At 37.7% G+C, this 16,430-nt stretch overlaps 4 protein-coding genes across 5 annotated transcripts; 1 reads left to right on the top strand and 3 right to left on the bottom strand.

The window, feature by feature from the left end:
- On the bottom strand, positions 62-2,767 carry LOC104725133 (argininosuccinate synthase, chloroplastic-like). Its single transcript, XM_010443741.2, has 9 exons — positions 2,570-2,767; positions 2,368-2,429; positions 2,218-2,278; positions 1,939-2,080; positions 1,631-1,679; positions 1,333-1,515; positions 1,156-1,230; positions 895-1,080; positions 62-807 (listed from the first exon to the last, which is right to left on the bottom strand). The coding sequence occupies exons 1-9, from the start codon at positions 2,652-2,654 to the stop codon at positions 166-168; spliced, it is 1,485 nt and encodes a 494-aa protein (XP_010442043.1). The 5' UTR covers positions 2,655-2,767; the 3' UTR covers positions 62-165.
- On the top strand, positions 3,070-5,684 carry LOC104725142 (cycloeucalenol cycloisomerase). Of its 2 annotated transcripts, XM_010443751.2 has the most exons (8): positions 3,070-3,179; positions 3,285-3,421; positions 3,519-3,602; positions 3,892-3,933; positions 4,117-4,227; positions 4,330-4,521; positions 4,762-4,859; positions 5,196-5,684. In XM_010443751.2, the coding sequence occupies exons 1-8, from the start codon at positions 3,170-3,172 to the stop codon at positions 5,371-5,373; spliced, it is 852 nt and encodes a 283-aa protein (XP_010442053.1). In that variant the 5' UTR covers positions 3,070-3,169; the 3' UTR covers positions 5,374-5,684. The 2 variants fall into 2 exon arrangements, with proteins under 2 accessions (XP_010442053.1, XP_010442060.1); XM_010443758.2 differs by lacking the exon at positions 3,892-3,933 and having other exon boundaries at positions 3,071-3,179.
- Positions 6,349-8,504, bottom strand: LOC104752304. The gene is made up of 3 exons (XM_010474412.1): positions 7,523-8,504; positions 6,712-7,354; positions 6,349-6,598 (listed from the first exon to the last, which is right to left on the bottom strand). Exons 1-3 carry the CDS (start codon positions 8,502-8,504, stop codon positions 6,349-6,351), a joined length of 1,875 nt encoding a protein of 624 aa, XP_010472714.1.
- Positions 12,444-15,018, bottom strand: LOC104725158 (exocyst complex component EXO70B1-like). Its single transcript, XM_010443769.2, has one exon. It carries the CDS (start codon positions 14,821-14,823, stop codon positions 12,763-12,765), a length of 2,061 nt encoding a protein of 686 aa, XP_010442071.1. The 5' UTR covers positions 14,824-15,018; the 3' UTR covers positions 12,444-12,762.

Here is a 16,430-nt window from a genome sequence, read left to right on the forward strand (position 1 = left end):
TTCTTACTATAGCGCACATTTTTCATAATTGCATAAAAATCAATATTTTACCAATAACAAAGGAAACAACAACATGCTAAAGGATTCGTGTATAGAAATGATTTCAGACCAAAAACATTGTCAAGAGCGACCCTCAAATCATGACAGAGAGACTATGGAACACATTTAGATTCCCTTTTCAAGCATGGCTCTAACTCTCATAGGAAGACCATATAACCGAATGAATCCAGCTGCATCCGCTTGGTTATAAATCTCACTCCCTTCAAACGATGATATGTCCTGTCTATACAGACTAAACGGACTTTGTCGCGCCGTCACAGTCACACTCCCTTTGTACAGCTTCAGTCTAACCGACCCTGTTGTCTTCTCTGTTATCTTCTCCATGAAAGCGTCCATTGATTCCCTCAGTGGATCAAACCATCTTCCCGCGTAAACCATCTCTGCGTATTTGAGTGCTAAAGAGTCTTTAACCTGAATGGTCTCTCTGTCCAATGTTAGTGATTCTAGTTCTTGGCAAGCTTTGAACAGAACTGTGCCTCCTGGTGTTTCGTAGACTCCACGAGATTTCATTCCAACTAGACGGTTCTCTACCATGTCAATGCGGCCGATTCCGTGTTTCCCGCCTATTTTGTTTAGTTCGGAGAGAAGTGTGGCTGGAGAGAGAGTCTTCCCGTTGAGTGATACCGGGACTCCTGATTCTATCCCTATCTCGATGTACTCAGGCTCATCAGGAGCATCTTCAGGGTCTACACTCATCATGTACATATCTTTCTTTGGCTCATTTGCAGGATCTTCCAAAATATCTCCCTTTCAATCAAAGACAATATCCAATTTCAGAAAGCAGAACAAACTTTATTAGGAATAGAAAAATGTAAAACATGTTAGTGTTGTTACCTCATGACTGAGGTGCCAAAGGTTCCTGTCTCGGCTGTAAATAGATTTCTTTGTCACGGGAACAGGAACGTTATGCTTCTTTGCATACTCGATAGCATCTTCTCTGCCTTGGATTTCCCATTCTCTCCATGGTGCCACAACTTTAAGTTCCGGGTTTAGTGAGAAGAAGGTGAGTTCAAAGCGAACCTGAATTAAACATTAAAACCAATGTAAGAAGCCTTAACAATGTAAAGGCTTTTAGCACAACATTCCGTAGCTTACCTGGTCATTGCCTTTGCCAGTACACCCATGTGCAACCGCATCAGCTCCAACTTCTGCTGCTACATCAACCATAGCCTATCATATAGAAGCTTTGTTATTCATTAAGAACACTAAAGATCTCGGAGGATTAACTATGTGATTCCATCATCTGCACCGATAAGTTCTCAAAAATGGTACCTTTGCAATGACAGGACGCGCCATGGAGGTACCAAGCAAGTATTTTCGCTCATAGATGGCACCAGCTCGAAGACAAGGGAATATGTAATCTTTCACAAACTCTTCAGTTAGATCCTTAACGACCAACTGAGAAGCACCACTGGCCTTGGCCTTTTGCTCTAAACCCTCCAACTCTTTTAAGCCCTGCAGATAAAAAAACATTTAGGACAGGTGAAGAAGATACTATACTACAATAAAAACGTACGAGAGAAAAAACATGTTTTCAAGAATCAAATAATTGGCAGAGTTTGTGATGTACCTGACCAACATCTGCAGTAAAGCACACAACTTCACAGCCATAATTCTCCCTAAAAACATGGGAAACGCAAAGAGTCCAAAGTAAGCCGACAGATGTTAACGGTTATGTAAACATCATGAAACAAAAATCATCGCTCAAAGCATCTAAAAACAGGGAAATCCACAGCCTAGAGCTAGCTACTAATACAAGGTTTTAGATCTCTATCTTTATTACTTGACTAGTACAACACACAAACCATAGCCGAGTCATATAATTTATTGAAGTAATTCATGTTAGAGCTCCAGAAAAAGAAACGAAAAGAAGCATACTTGAGCCAAGGCACAATGACAGAAGTGTCTAAACCTCCACTGTAGGCAAGAACAACTTTGTTGAGTTTCCCACGAAGCCCAACACCCTTTGCATCAGTAGCCACCACACCATTTCCATCACCAGATAGAACAGCTCGAATAGCTACAAATCAAAAAAAAAAACTTACTGTTACATGACTTATGTAGATACAAGATAATCATTTGAAGACTCAAAAAGTTACAGACAGAGACAATACTAATTTGCTAAAGTGTTTCTAATAGAGTAGGAACTAAATTGACCTTGATTCTTGCAACTGCGGGAAGCGGTGACTTGATTGCTAACAACGACATTGCCTAAAAGCTGCAATTACCAAAAGGAGCCATTTTTTTTTTTTAACACAAATTGAGACGAAGTTTCAGGAGCAAAACGCCATTGGTAGACAAGGGTACCTCTGGAGCTAGTGAAGTGGTTCTCGGGAAAGCTACATTGTGACATCTGAAGGGACCTGACGCTGCGATTAAAAATCAAATATTAATTTATAAATCACAAACTGATGGTTTGAAATTATAGGATGGTATTACACAAAGTCTATAAATCAAGAATAAATGTTTGAGAGCAGAGAGAGAGAGAGAGAGAGAGAGAGAGAGAGACCATAGGCATAGTGGGGAATACGGAAAGGGAGAGCAGAGGAGGAAGAAGGCTGAGGAAGAAGAGAGGTCGCAGTGATTTGAGCCATGAAATTAATTTAGTCTTTTGTCTCTTCTCTGAGTACAAAATGATGTTTAGAGAATGTCACAGACGCACAGTGGTTGGTGGGTTGGGTGGGGTTCTGGCCTTGTGGGAGATGTTGACGTTTTGCCACTAGGGTTTTTGTCCAAACTTGTACAATAGTAGGATATATCATTTTCAACCTTTTTTTTTTTTTTTTTTTGTTCCTAAAATCATTTACAACTTTTCATATATTTACATTCTACTCACAAAAATTCAAAATTACATTTACAGATTCCAACTTTGAACCTTTTTCCATTTACACATTACATTTACATATAGTAGTGTAGTAACAAAACAAGTGTTGAAAAAAATTGGATTTGGCTTACGGAGTATGAGATAAAGCCGATGATGTCATAAATTAACGGTAAAATATATGAAAGGGGTCACAAAAGCGTGCAGCTGCCACGTGACCTTTGATTCAGATCTTTTGGTGGGTCGCTCGTGATACACTCAAGTCAACATCGGAGCCAGCGAGCGATTATGTCATCAGGTAAAAACAAAATCTAACGCCGACGATGTCTCTCTCTCTCTCTCTAATCTCTTCTTCTGATTCGAATCTCTCTGGTTACCTTTTTCACCTGATTTATCGATATAGGAAGTTCATCACCGCCGCCGAGCTTGTGGCTGGCGGCGAATCCGAGTAAGAGATGGGGGGAGCTCTTCTTCCTCTTATATACTCCCTTCTGGCTCACTCTCTGTTTAGGCATCGTTGTTCCTTACAAGCTTTACGAGGTCTCTCTCTTCTTTACTTTGTATTCAACAGTTCATTGTTTTTTATTTTTTATTTTTTATATAAAGAGATCTGACGATTTTGATGTGCTTTGTATAGACATTCACGGAGTTGGAGTATCTGCTTCTGGCCTTGGTTTCTGCTGTTCCTGCTTTCCTCGTACCAATGTTACTCATTGGAAAGGTTTCTCTACTTAAACACAGCCTCTGTCACCATTTCACCTTGGACTAGTGTTGCTGCTACTTTTACTAGTATAGGTTGAAGATACCAAAACAGCGTTATTGTACTTGCTTGATTAAAAATTGCAGAGATCTTATATGTTTAGCTGTGTTGACTTTGTTACTTTGTTGAGAACTTTGCTTTCACTTGTTTGTCTAGTCTATGGCCATAATCATCTACTTGCGTCCAATTGAGAGTATACCTCTAATCCTCTTCACTCAATAATCAATATATATATGCATTTTTTGCTCAGGCTGACAGAAGTTTATGCTGGAAGGACCGCTATTGGGTTAAGGCAGGCTTTTTTCTTTTCTTTCTTCTATGTGCAATGTAGTTTTACACTCTTTATTGGATTTAAATTTAAGATTGAGATGATAACTTTTGATTTTAGTTTGATCAAGGTTAGTGGTGAGAGTTTTCATTCTCATGATTCTCATTTTATAGTTGTATTGATTGGAACTTAATTATACTACCACAGGCAAATCTCTGGATTATTGTTTTCAGCTATGTGGGAAATTACTTTTGGACACACTATTTCTTTAAAGTTCTTGGAGCGTCTTATACGTTTCCGTCATGGAAAATGAATAATGTAAGCACAACAATATTAAGTGGATTACTGTGTTCTGTTGATTATTTTTCTTGTGTCCATGGGCTCATTGCAGGGTATTTTTTGTGTGTGTGTGTTGAACAGGTGCCTCACACAACATTCTTCCTAACACATGTTTGCTTCCTCTTTTACCACGTTGCATCCAACATGACTCTTCGAAGGCTACGACATTCCACTGCTGATTTACCCGATTCTCTGAAATGGTGTTTTGAGGCTGCATGGATACTGGCGCTTTCTTATTTCATTGCATACTTGGAGACTATTGCTATTGCAAATGTATGTTTTGATTTCTTCATTTCTATGATACTTCCTATAAAAATTTCACAAGGCATCTTACATCGTGCTTTATCAAATAGTATAAATTTCTTTTGTAATCTGCCTTTTTGTTTTTTTTTGGCTTACTTGTAATCTGCTTAGAGGCTATGTTTATCTACTTCATCATGCTAGAGTCTTGTTTGGAAACTAAGCACTTCACGATAATTGTTCATATGTTTTGTTTGTTTTCAACGTGTGCAGTTTCCTTACTACGAGTTCGTGGACCGAAGTGCCATGTACAGAGTTGGATGTTTGTTCTATGCCATTTACTTCCTCGTGAGCTTCCCAATGTTCTTCAGGTAAAGAACAGCCTCAAGCCATAGTTTTCTATATTACGAGTTTCCTTATCTTCACTTCATAGAAACGGTGAATCTTTTTAGCATCATGACTGTTGCATATCAAAACTTGAGGAAAGCGATAATTGATTGCTTTATCTAGAGGGTATTAAGAAATAGGAATTAGAGACATATGTGGAGAAGTTCTTTGAACCATTGTGTCATCTCTGTGATATGTTTTCATCTCTCGACCTCTTGACCTTTCATTAGTGTTATCTTTCCTTCCTAAGTTTTATCACTTTCTTACTTAAATGTCCTACTGTTTTCTTATGCATTTTCATAATTGGTGGGGGTTTGCAGGATGGATGAGAAATCAAGTAACGAGTGGGATTTATCCCGAGTGGCTGTTGATGCTTTGGGTGCTGCTATGTTGGTAACTATCATTCTTGATTTATGGCGTCTCTTCTTGGGACCTATAGTTCCTTTACCAGAGGGACAAAGATGCCTAGAGTCTGGATTACCATGGTTCTCCAATTGACAATTGAAAGATGGGCTGCTTCCACCAATTCAGGGAATAGCATTGGACTGAAAGAGAAACCTGCGCAAGAGTGTCCGTGAAAACTTTAACGGAATGGGGAAGCAGTTAATGCGATTTTGGGCATGTTTCTGAGGTTTTTCTTCTCCCAGATGACTGCTGCATTGTTGTTATTTTTTCAGTTCCTCCTTATGGACTTGGCAAAGATATCTCAGAACAGAATGAAATTTTTTTTGTTGTGGAACTGGTATCGATGTATTGGTCTGTCCTCTTAAGTTTGATATAACATAAAGGCCACAACACCATTTGATGAACCAAAACTTCACATAAAATGGTTAAATCTCATCATATGAAGTATCTAAGGGATTCTTACTTCTAGAACCTCCTTCCTCATAGCGTTTGTTCCATTGTTGAAGTACCCTTATGGTCACTGACTCATATGGGACGCTGGTACATACCTGCTATATAATCAGAACACTAATCTCTTTTGACCGTTTGGTTTTTTGGTTTCAATAGAACCCATCAACATTACCAGGATCAACATTACCTGGTCCTGAGCGTATCTGAAGCCATCCATGATTCCTCGAACAAGTACACGTTCTCTGCTCTTTCTCCGTAGACCGTTCTCAGTTTAATAATGAGAGATAGAACAAGACTGCTCTCTGTTTTTATAATCTTTACATCAAAGAACAAATCTAGGAGGAATCCCTTAATCTCCAAAGACTCATTGCAAATCACATGAAAACTTTGACATATATGGAGATAAGAGTCTTAAAATGATATTATAAAAGATCAAAGTCTCATTCCAATCAGATAACCCTGTTTCAAGATACAACTTTCAAATATAAAAACAAAAAGTAAAAATAAAAGTCACTGAATCAGCATCATACTGATACTAACTCAGATTTATTGTAGTTTTAATGAAACAAAGCTAGAAAAACAAAACAGGGGTTTCTTGAGAAAATTGATCTCTTGCATCTAAGGCTTCTTCTCTTGGTCGCATCCCAATTCAAGCTTCACATTTGTAATTTCCCCATCTCTTGCAACATTGCTCGAACTCCCCACACCATCATCACCTTCCTCCTTTGGCTTCTTGACCACAGTCTCCAGTTTTCTCATCATTCCAAGCTTCTTTTTTGCTTCGCCCTCATCAGCCTCCTCCTTTGGTTTCTTGAAAGCCACATTCTCCAATCCTCTCATCTCCTCTTTAGTGACAACATTGGAAGCTCTGGTGTCAAATGTGCAGGATCAAGTTCCAAGAAACCTACAGGAACATTCTCACCATCTTGACTTGTTAGAAAATGAGAATCCACTTGATGGGATAACTTAAACAGTTCACACTTTGGGATTGTCCACTGATATGGATGGCGACGAAACACAGCTTTGTATCCAGGGACTTTGACTAAAGGCACAACCGGTACACCTCTTCCTTCCTCGAAATCATGAAGCACTTCAACTAATTGATACTTGTTCACAACTTCTTCAGGAGTTGAACGGTTCCAAGATGGTGACCAGTTTGTATAGAGAGCCCAAACATCACCTTTCTTCGGATAGATGTTCACAAACCCGTTGGCACCTAATTCCCACTTGACTCTATGTGAGAATGAGTCAAAAGAATCGCAATATTCGAGCTTACCGATTGAGAAGCTTCCGGTGGTCTTGTAAAAACCTGATTCAATCCACTTCATTGGACCTAGTTCCACATTCTTCTTGCTATACACCCAAGAATAACACATCTTGAACGGTTCTTGAGTGACAACACCATGAACCATTGCATAAAACCGAGGCATTCCCTTATCATCATAAACAGCCCATACCTGGTTTCCTTCACGAAACGAAGCTTTGGTTCGGTCCTTTTCAAATTTGTGGAAATCAGTATCTGGAACAATCACAAACACTACATCAGGTTCCTCCTTTTTAACCACGACATTAGTGTTCTTGCTTTCACACTTTACTCCTTCCGCTGCAATGCAGTTCTTGGAGCCTTGAGGTATGTTTGTTGATGCAGAAGCAGAAGCAACATTGTTTTGTTGAGAAGCAGAAGCAGAAGCAACATTGTTTTGTTGAGAAGCAGAAGCAGAAGCAGAAGCAACATTGTTTTGTTGAGAAGCAGAAACTAACCTTTCAAGAGTCAGTTCGACCAAACTCTTACCCTTTTCAATCAAAGTACTGTCAACCATACTTGGAGTAAGCTCGAGTCTATCACCTCTGATCCCTGCGTCTTCAGTGATTCTTCTGAACTGAGGAACATTTGTTAGTAGAGGTCCCTTTCGTTTGTTATCTCCTCCACTAGCTCTCCTTAACTGGTTCACAGGACCAGAAACTCTCGGTGGAGGTTGTTCAACCCTAGCTTCAACTGTTGCTTGACCAACTCTGTTTACTTGATCAAAAGTTCTTTGAGATGTCAAGACAGGTGCAGGCACTGCTGACAGAACCAACAGATTGTTAGTGAAGCTCGGAACCTGACTCGTTCCAGCTCTCCTGAGCTGCTGCTGCTTTTCGTAAGTCCATGGAGTAACACGATTCATCGATGGTCCAGGACACTCAAAAGCATCAAATGGCTTGCAACAATGAACACACATAACCCTGAGATCTTTGCATCTACCTGGATACTCATACTTCATGCTACAAGAACGGCATAATGTCCAGAAGGTGCTATTATCCACAGAACTAGAAAACGCCTCTGAAGCTCTTCTCAGATTCTGTAGTTGTAGCTGTTCTTGACGTCGCATGTCATAAACTTGCTTCGTCTCTTCATTGCACAGATGATTCCAGGAACCAGTCAGTAACATGTTGGCTTCATCAACGCTACAAACAGTGTTGTCACAGTCATCAAGGATGATGTCCAGAGACAGCTTCCTGTAACGTTGATGGATTGTTTCAAGATCCGCGGTCGGGTCCACCGATAAAACAGCATACCAGTCAATTTCACCGTTGATTTGCTTGGCGAAACCCATGCGCACGTCAAGAACCGCATTTAGACGGAGAAGACCACAGAGTGAAGGGTTAAGCCTTTGTGCCCTGACAGCAAACTCTTTGGCTCCACAGAAATCACCGGCTCTGTACATCTCCACAGCAATCGCTTTCGCTCTTCTAGCTTCTTCGCGGATGTTTTCACCAATTCTTCTGTCCATTTGCAACATTTTCTCTTCGTCAAAAGTAGTGTCACAAAATCCTACAAGATAGAGAGATTGATCAAAAAATGAAACAACCCTAAAATTTGAAACAGAGTAAAGTGTGATAGCTTTTGCCCCAAGCACACATGTGGAAAAAGATATTTGAATAAATGGTTTTTGCGCCAACTTTAAAGTTCCTTAAATATCAAACTTGTTCAACGAAATAAGTAAAATGGAATCAGGCAAACCCATTTATCAACACGAAGGAGAAGAGTGTAAAACAAGACAAATCGAAATCTAAATCAAAGTACGCAAGTTGCTAATAAGAACAAAACCATATGAGAACAAACGAAAAAGAAGACAAATGCAACGTAATTTAGGTAATGATGAAGATAATGATACCTTTGCTTTGCGAATGAGGAAGAACAGTTTCAGACTTTGTGAGTGATTTGGTTTTGGTCAGATTAGTTCTTTTTGTATTCAAGGTGAAAGAAAAACCAACCTCAAAGCCATAGAACGATGAACATATATATATATATAGGGGGGGAAATGATTTGGTGCATGTGACTTTTTATGGTTTCACCATGTTTTGCATTGCCAGTAATGTACTATTTACCTAAATTCACTACTTTTTTCAGTCAAAGTTTTAATTTCATATCATTTCCACATTAATTGATTGTGTAAATAAATCTGTATATTTAGGTATGCTATCTATTTCACTCATATTTTTTTCAAGAATACAATACTTTGAAGTTTGAACAAAGACTATTTTTAAAAAAAAAATGGTAATGAGGTATTGCTTTGGATTTATTTGGATTGCTTTCTCTTTTGAAGTAATTACTAGGTCAACAGACGCGCCGCTATGGCGCGTGTTCTAGGTTAACACACGCACGTGTTCTTTTTAAAGTTACTAGATTAACGCTATGCCGCGTGTATCTTTTTGAAACATATTTTCTTTAGTTATATATATATTAGTGATTGATAAAATTTTTAAAGATTTCTAGAATCTAGTTTCTATCAATTTAATTTTTAATAATTTATATATACAGATTTACTATTCAACTATATATATACACTAATAAATACTATGTTATATATTACTTCAATAAAATAAATGTATTGTATTATTATTACATATTTAGGGTATGTGTCCCATGCTAAATGTATAATTTTGTGTTTGTGACAAGTACTCAACTTTTAGATATTGTTATCCCTTTTATTTTATATTAATTCTACCAATAGTTTGTTGAATTAGACATTTTCTTATAAGACCTTATAAGACCATAAGAGTTAATTTGTATGAGATATATTAATTTGGTTCGGTACTTGAAACATATACTAATTTGGTTCAGTACTTGAAACATTTACCAGAAAGATAAACGTTAAGTATTTTAAACTTATATGAGTGAACACTTCCTAAAATAGAACCGCCTCTAGCAATCCTCATGTACTATAGACGTTTAACTCGGTTCACAACTTCACATTATACTTTCAGCCTATATATTTCACCATGTGCTACTTGTAAACTTCATATTCCACGGTGCAATTTCCACCCAATCTATAAAATTCTCTCCAGTTAACCAAATTTAAGTAATTCCTTTAATTGCGATTTAAAATCGTAAACGTTAACATTATTGCGAATAGGCTAACCCCGAATGTAAATTGTTGACTCGAAGCCAAATCTTATAAACTTAATTGCAACCCTTTCTTTGACATAGAGGTTTTCATTTCCTCAAAACCATAATGGATTTGGGGGTAAATTACTCTAATCGTGAAACCATAAATACAATAATATTAAGTCGTAGTTAAAAAAATCAATTGAATTTGGTTAAAAGTTTATATATAGGATATAGCTAATCATACATGGTGAATTGGGCAGATGATAAAAGTACATGGTTGAATACATATAGCATAGAGGATTGCTACATACGGCCCTCCAAAATAAAGTTTAGTTTTTAACTTTTTAAAAGAACAAATTGAACAAAGATTGTGAAAGCTTTGTAGAGTGAAAATAAAGAGAATAAAAAATGTTACAATAAATCACATCAAAGACTAGGAGAGACTACAATTGTCAATATCTTGATGAGATGTAGCTTTTTCTGTTGTTCTTCTTTGGAAAATATCCCGAAAGAGAAGGGAACGCAACATACCAAAGCAAAGGTGGAAGAAGCAGTACTAGAACATGCAAAGCCACACGTATAAAGTTGGAACTGAAAGCTTCAACACTCTTTCAATAGCATATAGAAGATCTCCTTTTCAAGGATGATTTGAGTTTCTGACAATAGGTTTTATATACTGCTAGAGAAGTACAAAGGAAGGTGAAGTCAAGTGGTGACAACGCAGTGATGATGATTATTTATCAGTAAGAAAAAATAATAAAGCAAGATGTTGAAAACACACAGTTCTTATGGTGTAGTAAGTAGGAGCATAAGAAACCGAATTTAGCCTCACAATGCAAGTGAGGAGCAACAATGTCACACCCGATAAGAAGGCAGAATTACACCTATCCATTTTCAAGATTATCGAGTTAGCCAACTAAAGTTAAAAAGAGTATCATAAGCTAAGATCAAAAACAGCCTAGCTTAATACTCACCTTATGGTGACGTAAACTTGATACTAATTAATCCTCCAATGGACCACGTTATTTCCTGTCCACAAAATCTAGTTTATTCTTTCATGTTTGTGCTGGATGCGTTGTCTAAAAACTCTGTACTCGTCGTTTCTCTAAATATAACCGGGACGACGAATTTTGTTTTCTAATCGGGATGTATTTGGATCTATCTGCTTTAAACATGTCCCATCTGTGTTCATTATGGATCGAACTGATTCACCATTCTGTCCGAAGACACAATCGCTTTCAACTTGTCTACTGAAACGCTTACTTTGTAGACAATAACGCTTCTTTCTTCGACGTTCTTTTCTTTCTTTTTTTTCTTACCTACTATTGATTTGTTTAGATTTACTCACCAACTTAACCTAAGACCTATGCATCTCTGATTTCAAAATAGAGAACATTAATGCTCCCCTTCTCACTCCAAGCCGCTAAACGTCAAATCCAACGACAGACCTTCTAAAATGGGTTCATTCTCACGCTTCCTACATCGAGCGCATTTCTGTCTTTTTTACACATGCCAAAAGTTCTTTTATGGCACTCTGCCACTTTCTGAAAAGGTCTAACAAATGTGACATTCAAGCTAAGATTTTGGGACAAAGTGGTATTTTTGACTAAATTCCCTTATTACTATCTTACTTATATTCAAGTACTTGCTCGAGTTCAAGTTCGAGTCAAAGATAGGATTGAGTCTAGTTCGGATACTTTGCCCATGCCCAACTGATACTATTATAAGAAATGCCAAGAGACCTTTCCGTGAGAACGGCGATGGCACCTTAATAACAAATTTCAGTATTTCACAAGTCTTCCCTTGCACATTGGATGGACAAATTTTAGACAAAAATAGCAGTTTCTTTGATGGGTTATAAAAGAAGTTACGGGCCTCAGAGATTCTATAAAGATTTTTCGAGATCCACCTACCATACAAAGCCTCACTTTTTGAAGTGACTTGCTCCATGTCCAAATACAACACAGAGAGCCACACGAGGATTCAACCATAGTACCACATGATGAGTGCTACTCCACCTTTTTGAAGATTTCTTAATTCTTAGCATCCAATAATTTGTTAACATCACACAAAAAGGGTCCTTGATTATTAATCGTCATGATATTAATGACAACGACCACAAGTGCAAACCCCACAAGACATAACATTCAAGTCTAAAAGAGTTTTGCCTACTGCCCCCACACGCCGAATCTACTTGGTTTATACAAATACAGCCATGTTAAACCTCCTCACTAGGCCACACATAATCACCATTATTAATAATCGAAATTTTCTAATCTCGTTTGTATGTAACATACACACTTTACTATCAAATTTAAGTAGTAAGTACAGACACTCAAGGTACAACAAGAAAGTAATATTATCAATCAACTATCTAACAACAGTTTGTGCTCTATAATCTCAAAACCAACTGTGACACAGAGCAAAGACCATTTGTAACAAGAGCATAGTCATTATATAAAACCCATTGGTCATAACATGATAAGTATTAAGACATGTACATAAGAATTTTGACAGTCTATAAAAGGGTCTAAGTCCGACTTTCACATATATAACTTAAACCCCTGACTTATAAATTACCTGGCCACTGTCATCTTTCAAACAAACAAGACTGTCCTTCCAGCTAGAGAGTCGTCGTCATCTTCCAGCAAGAGAACTTAACTTTTTCTTTTTGGGTGGTGAATAACCAGTTGCGCTCCTTCAAACAGGTCTGGTAAGTAACTCTCCAGGTCATCTGGTGTGTATTTTATGTACTTTCCAGCATGCCTACCACCTTCTAATTGACTCTTATTCCTTCCGAAGAAAGCCCGGTAAGCCGGAATTACTTTCTCTGATATAGATATTCTTAATTCTTCACGAAGTTGCGGATCCGGGACCTTCCAAGCTGTTTGAAGCCTGTATAAATCTTCAAAACTAGCATTAAAATCTTTGAATCTCTCTTTTAACGCCATCTTGGACGAATTGTTGCTTCTTTGTCCATAACTCGGGCTACCGCTTGAGCTTCCACCCATACTTTCGTCCCTCAAAGCAGATAGCACCCTGCTCCAGGAAGCCCTGAGGTAACCGGTAGCACATTGACGTATCTGCCCTCTTCGCTTTCTAACCCAATCATCACCCAATAGTTTCCCCAGCTCAGAATCCTTCACCTTCTGAACTATGTAATAAATGTTATTCATCATGAACACATATTGTAGCCCACCATCTTCATACAACTTTGATTTCTCTTCCAGATTTGACTCTAAGGACGTAATCAACCTCAATATTCGTTTCGCAAGAGGAGACATCTCCTCTGTACTATCATCCCCATATAAGCCATCTAACACATCATTCTCCAGAAGAGAATTAAGGGTAACCGCATAATCCACAATCAGTTTCATGTAATTCATCACATAACGTATCATTGGATGAACCTCACCATTTGTCGTCGGTCTCTTAGATGTCTCATTCCGAACATTATTCTCAAACTCAACAAAAGTCCCCCTCGCAGCATCACCCAGTGCTTCCAACACCCCCTTGGTCTCGTTACACACGAAACAGTCAGTGACCATCACCTCTAACGTCTGCAACACATTAGCCAACGCGTCATACATATCCAGAATCCTAAACAGCTTCTCTGACGATCTTCTACCAATCGCCACAGCCTCTCCAAAATTCAACAACTGCATCACACAACTTTTGGTCGTCTCGTTAAAGCAAACCTCTTTACTCGACTCCGAACCGTTAAAGATCTCATCACATATCTTCTTCTCACCAGCCAGAAGAACCCTAACAGTGATCTTCACAGCTTGAATCCACTTCTTCATCTTCTCATCCATAGACTTCCAATCAATCTTCTGAACTTCTTCTATACTCAGCTTCTCCACACCGAGAATCATCAAACATTCATCCAAAGCATCACGCCTCACCGTGCTATAAACCTGAACACACTCCTTCTCATAACCAGCACGAATCATCCGCTCCGCAATCTCCTTCAAATCTTCAACAGCAGTCGGATTAATCAAATCAACCCAAAGATCACACCCAATACTCCCTCCCCTCTCATGAAACAACCTCCTCCTACTCCCACTCCCACTACCATCTCCATCAGCCACCAATCCAAAATTCTCAAAATCCTCAACCACATCACCATCAGCAAACGACAGAGAGACACGGCGCATCGAGCCATAGAGCCGCTCCGCATCTAACGGAACAGTGTTACGAATCAAAATTCGTCTAAACTCATCCTCAAGCTGAGACATAGCCATCTGCAAAGCACTATCAGCTCTATCGACCATATCAGGCTTATGCTCAGACGAAAGATCCTCAAGCAAAGAGATAACCTCATCAACAGCTGAGAGAAACTCCGTAGCTTCCTCAGGAGATTCATCGAACGAAAGAGAAAACGAAGAGGAACGATAGTTACCAGAAGACGAAGACGAGTGACGAGAAGAATCGTTACCGCCGTCCCAACGATGAATAACCGATTCCGCAGCTTCTAAACGCGCCGCAAGAGCGTCGTTTTGATCCTCCTCCTGGTTCGTCATCGCAGTTTTGATATTCGATAAACGGTTATCGAAGCTAGAGAAGATAAGTAACATATCTTCACGAACCTCTTTAGGTGTGTTGAGGCTATTCACGATCTGTTGCGCCGTGGCGAGAACACGGTCTTCAGCTCCACCAACACCACCACCTCCGGCTCCAGCGTTGATACTAGCCGCCGTGGTTGTTGTTGCGGCCATGAATTAGAGAAATCGGAAAAAGAGAAAACAGAATTGAGAAGAGGGATTGAATCAAGAAGATGAGGACATGGATCGTGTTGTGAGATTTAGGATTCAAACTTGTGGGAGATTGAATTGAAGAAATGGAGTATAACTTTTTTTTTTCCCTAGGGTTTGAGTGGAACAAAGACAGCGAAATGGAAGACAAAGGTGACTTTTTTTTTTTTTTTTGTCTTTCCAATAGAAAAAATAAAGAGTCAAAAACGTTTTCGTTGACCGAAATGTTTTTTTTTTTGGGTACCGGCTAATTCTGGTTTATTCCTCTTGGTATCTACCGGTTTACTCCTTTATTATTATTATTTTTTTTTATGCAAGGTAAATAACTAATTTTGTACATGTGTTTCAACTTAATTTCTATTTATTATTTGGAATGATTTTGGATTAGGCTAATTCCAATTGTATACAACGTGTTTTACTGTTTCAAATACCAAGCAGAATTTTTTTTTGTTTGTTCACTATGAAAATTTTATTTTAGACAGTTTCAAATTATATTTAATTGATATTTTTCTAAAATATTTGTTTGTTTCTCATATAATAACGTTTTTATTTCAGTAAATTTGTTATATTGAAAACTTATTACTTAAAAAAAATATATCATCCAGTCAACAAATCACATAAAATAATCTGATTATACGAGAATATACATTTGGTTTGATTTATTTTAATGTTTACAGCTTAGAATATCACCATGAAAATTCATTCATGAAAAATCTAATAATGTTAAGAAATTACCATGTTTGTTTGAACTTTGAAGGCAAGATCATTGAAGATAACCGACTGCTACATGCAGAACATATCAAAACCCATTAATATGTAAGTATTCTTATATTACAATGATGTTTATTTTGTTTGATATTATTGTATTTTAACTATAATTTATTTGGTAGGCTAGTTGCAAATTTATCAACTGTTGCGGGATATACCCTTTGTCACAAGGAATTATATTAATCTCTTGACATATATGTGCACATATTAAACACTATTAAAGTAGCTAAGATAAATCTATGTTTTTGTATCATACACTGGTTAACAATAGAGATAGATTAGGTTTAAAAACGGTTTAATGTGTGAATTTTTTTTATTATTATACAAAAAAAAAAAGGAATAAGGAACAAAAGACACGAGACTAAAGGAATAAGAGAATCAACATTGGCTTTTTGCCTCTTTCTTGCAACAATCTAAATCCCAATTTTTCACACTTCACACCACCATCAACATACAACATCTCCATGTTATTACATAAATACATTTGTTATTATTTTTTGGCCAACACATTGATTATTGATGGCTAAAAAGATCTCATTTTGGAAACTAACATTGATATAATACTACTTGTACATAAACAATTATGCATGTTGATCTGAATTTATCATATACTAGTATATAAAAGTCAACAGTCATACATTATGTGTCAAAGATGTGAATTTGATCCAGAAGCTCTTAGGATGAGATCTTCCCTGTAACATATGCACTAAGTACATCTTTAAACTCTCTCGAAGAATCTTGATCTCCTCCCAAAGCGCGTACAATCTTCTTCAGAACCAAATAACCATGGGCAGCAATTTCAT

The sequence above is a fragment of the Camelina sativa genome, chromosome 2 (genome assembly GCF_000633955.1).
Source record: "Camelina sativa cultivar DH55 chromosome 2, Cs, whole genome shotgun sequence".
NCBI classification, from domain to species: domain Eukaryota; kingdom Viridiplantae; phylum Streptophyta; class Magnoliopsida; order Brassicales; family Brassicaceae; genus Camelina; species Camelina sativa.

Bases quoted from the DNA above. Each gene is read 5' to 3' on its own strand.
- LOC104725133 (XM_010443741.2), bottom strand. From the start codon at position 2,654: ATGGCTCAAATCACTGCGACCTCTCTTCTTCCTCAGCCTTCTTCCTCC. The intron at 2,430-2,569 runs GTCTCTCTCTCT...TTTTAATCGCAG, and splicing joins TATTCCCCACTATGCCTATG to CGTCAGGTCCCTTCAGATGT. The intron at 1,231-1,332 runs GTACCATTTTTG...TCTATATGATAG, and splicing joins CGCGTCCTGTCATTGCAAAG to GCTATGGTTGATGTAGCAGC.
- LOC104725142 (XM_010443751.2), top strand. The intron at 3,934-4,116 runs GCAGGCTTTTTT...ATACTACCACAG, and splicing joins AGGACCGCTATTGGGTTAAG to GCAAATCTCTGGATTATTGT. The intron at 4,860-5,195 runs GTAAAGAACAGC...GGGGGTTTGCAG, and splicing joins AGCTTCCCAATGTTCTTCAG to GATGGATGAGAAATCAAGTA.
- LOC104752304 (XM_010474412.1), bottom strand. From the start codon at position 8,504: ATGGACAGAAGAATTGGTGAAAACATCCGCGAAGAAGCTAGAAGAGCG. The intron at 7,355-7,522 runs GTAAGAGTTTGG...ACATACCTCAAG, and splicing joins CAGTACTTTGATTGAAAAGG to GCTCCAAGAACTGCATTGCA. The intron at 6,599-6,711 runs GTGTGAACTGTT...ATTTGACACCAG, and splicing joins TATCAGTGGACAATCCCAAA to AGCTTCCAATGTTGTCACTA.
- LOC104725158 (XM_010443769.2), bottom strand. From the start codon at position 14,823: ATGGCCGCAACAACAACCACGGCGGCTAGTATCAACGCTGGAGCCGGA.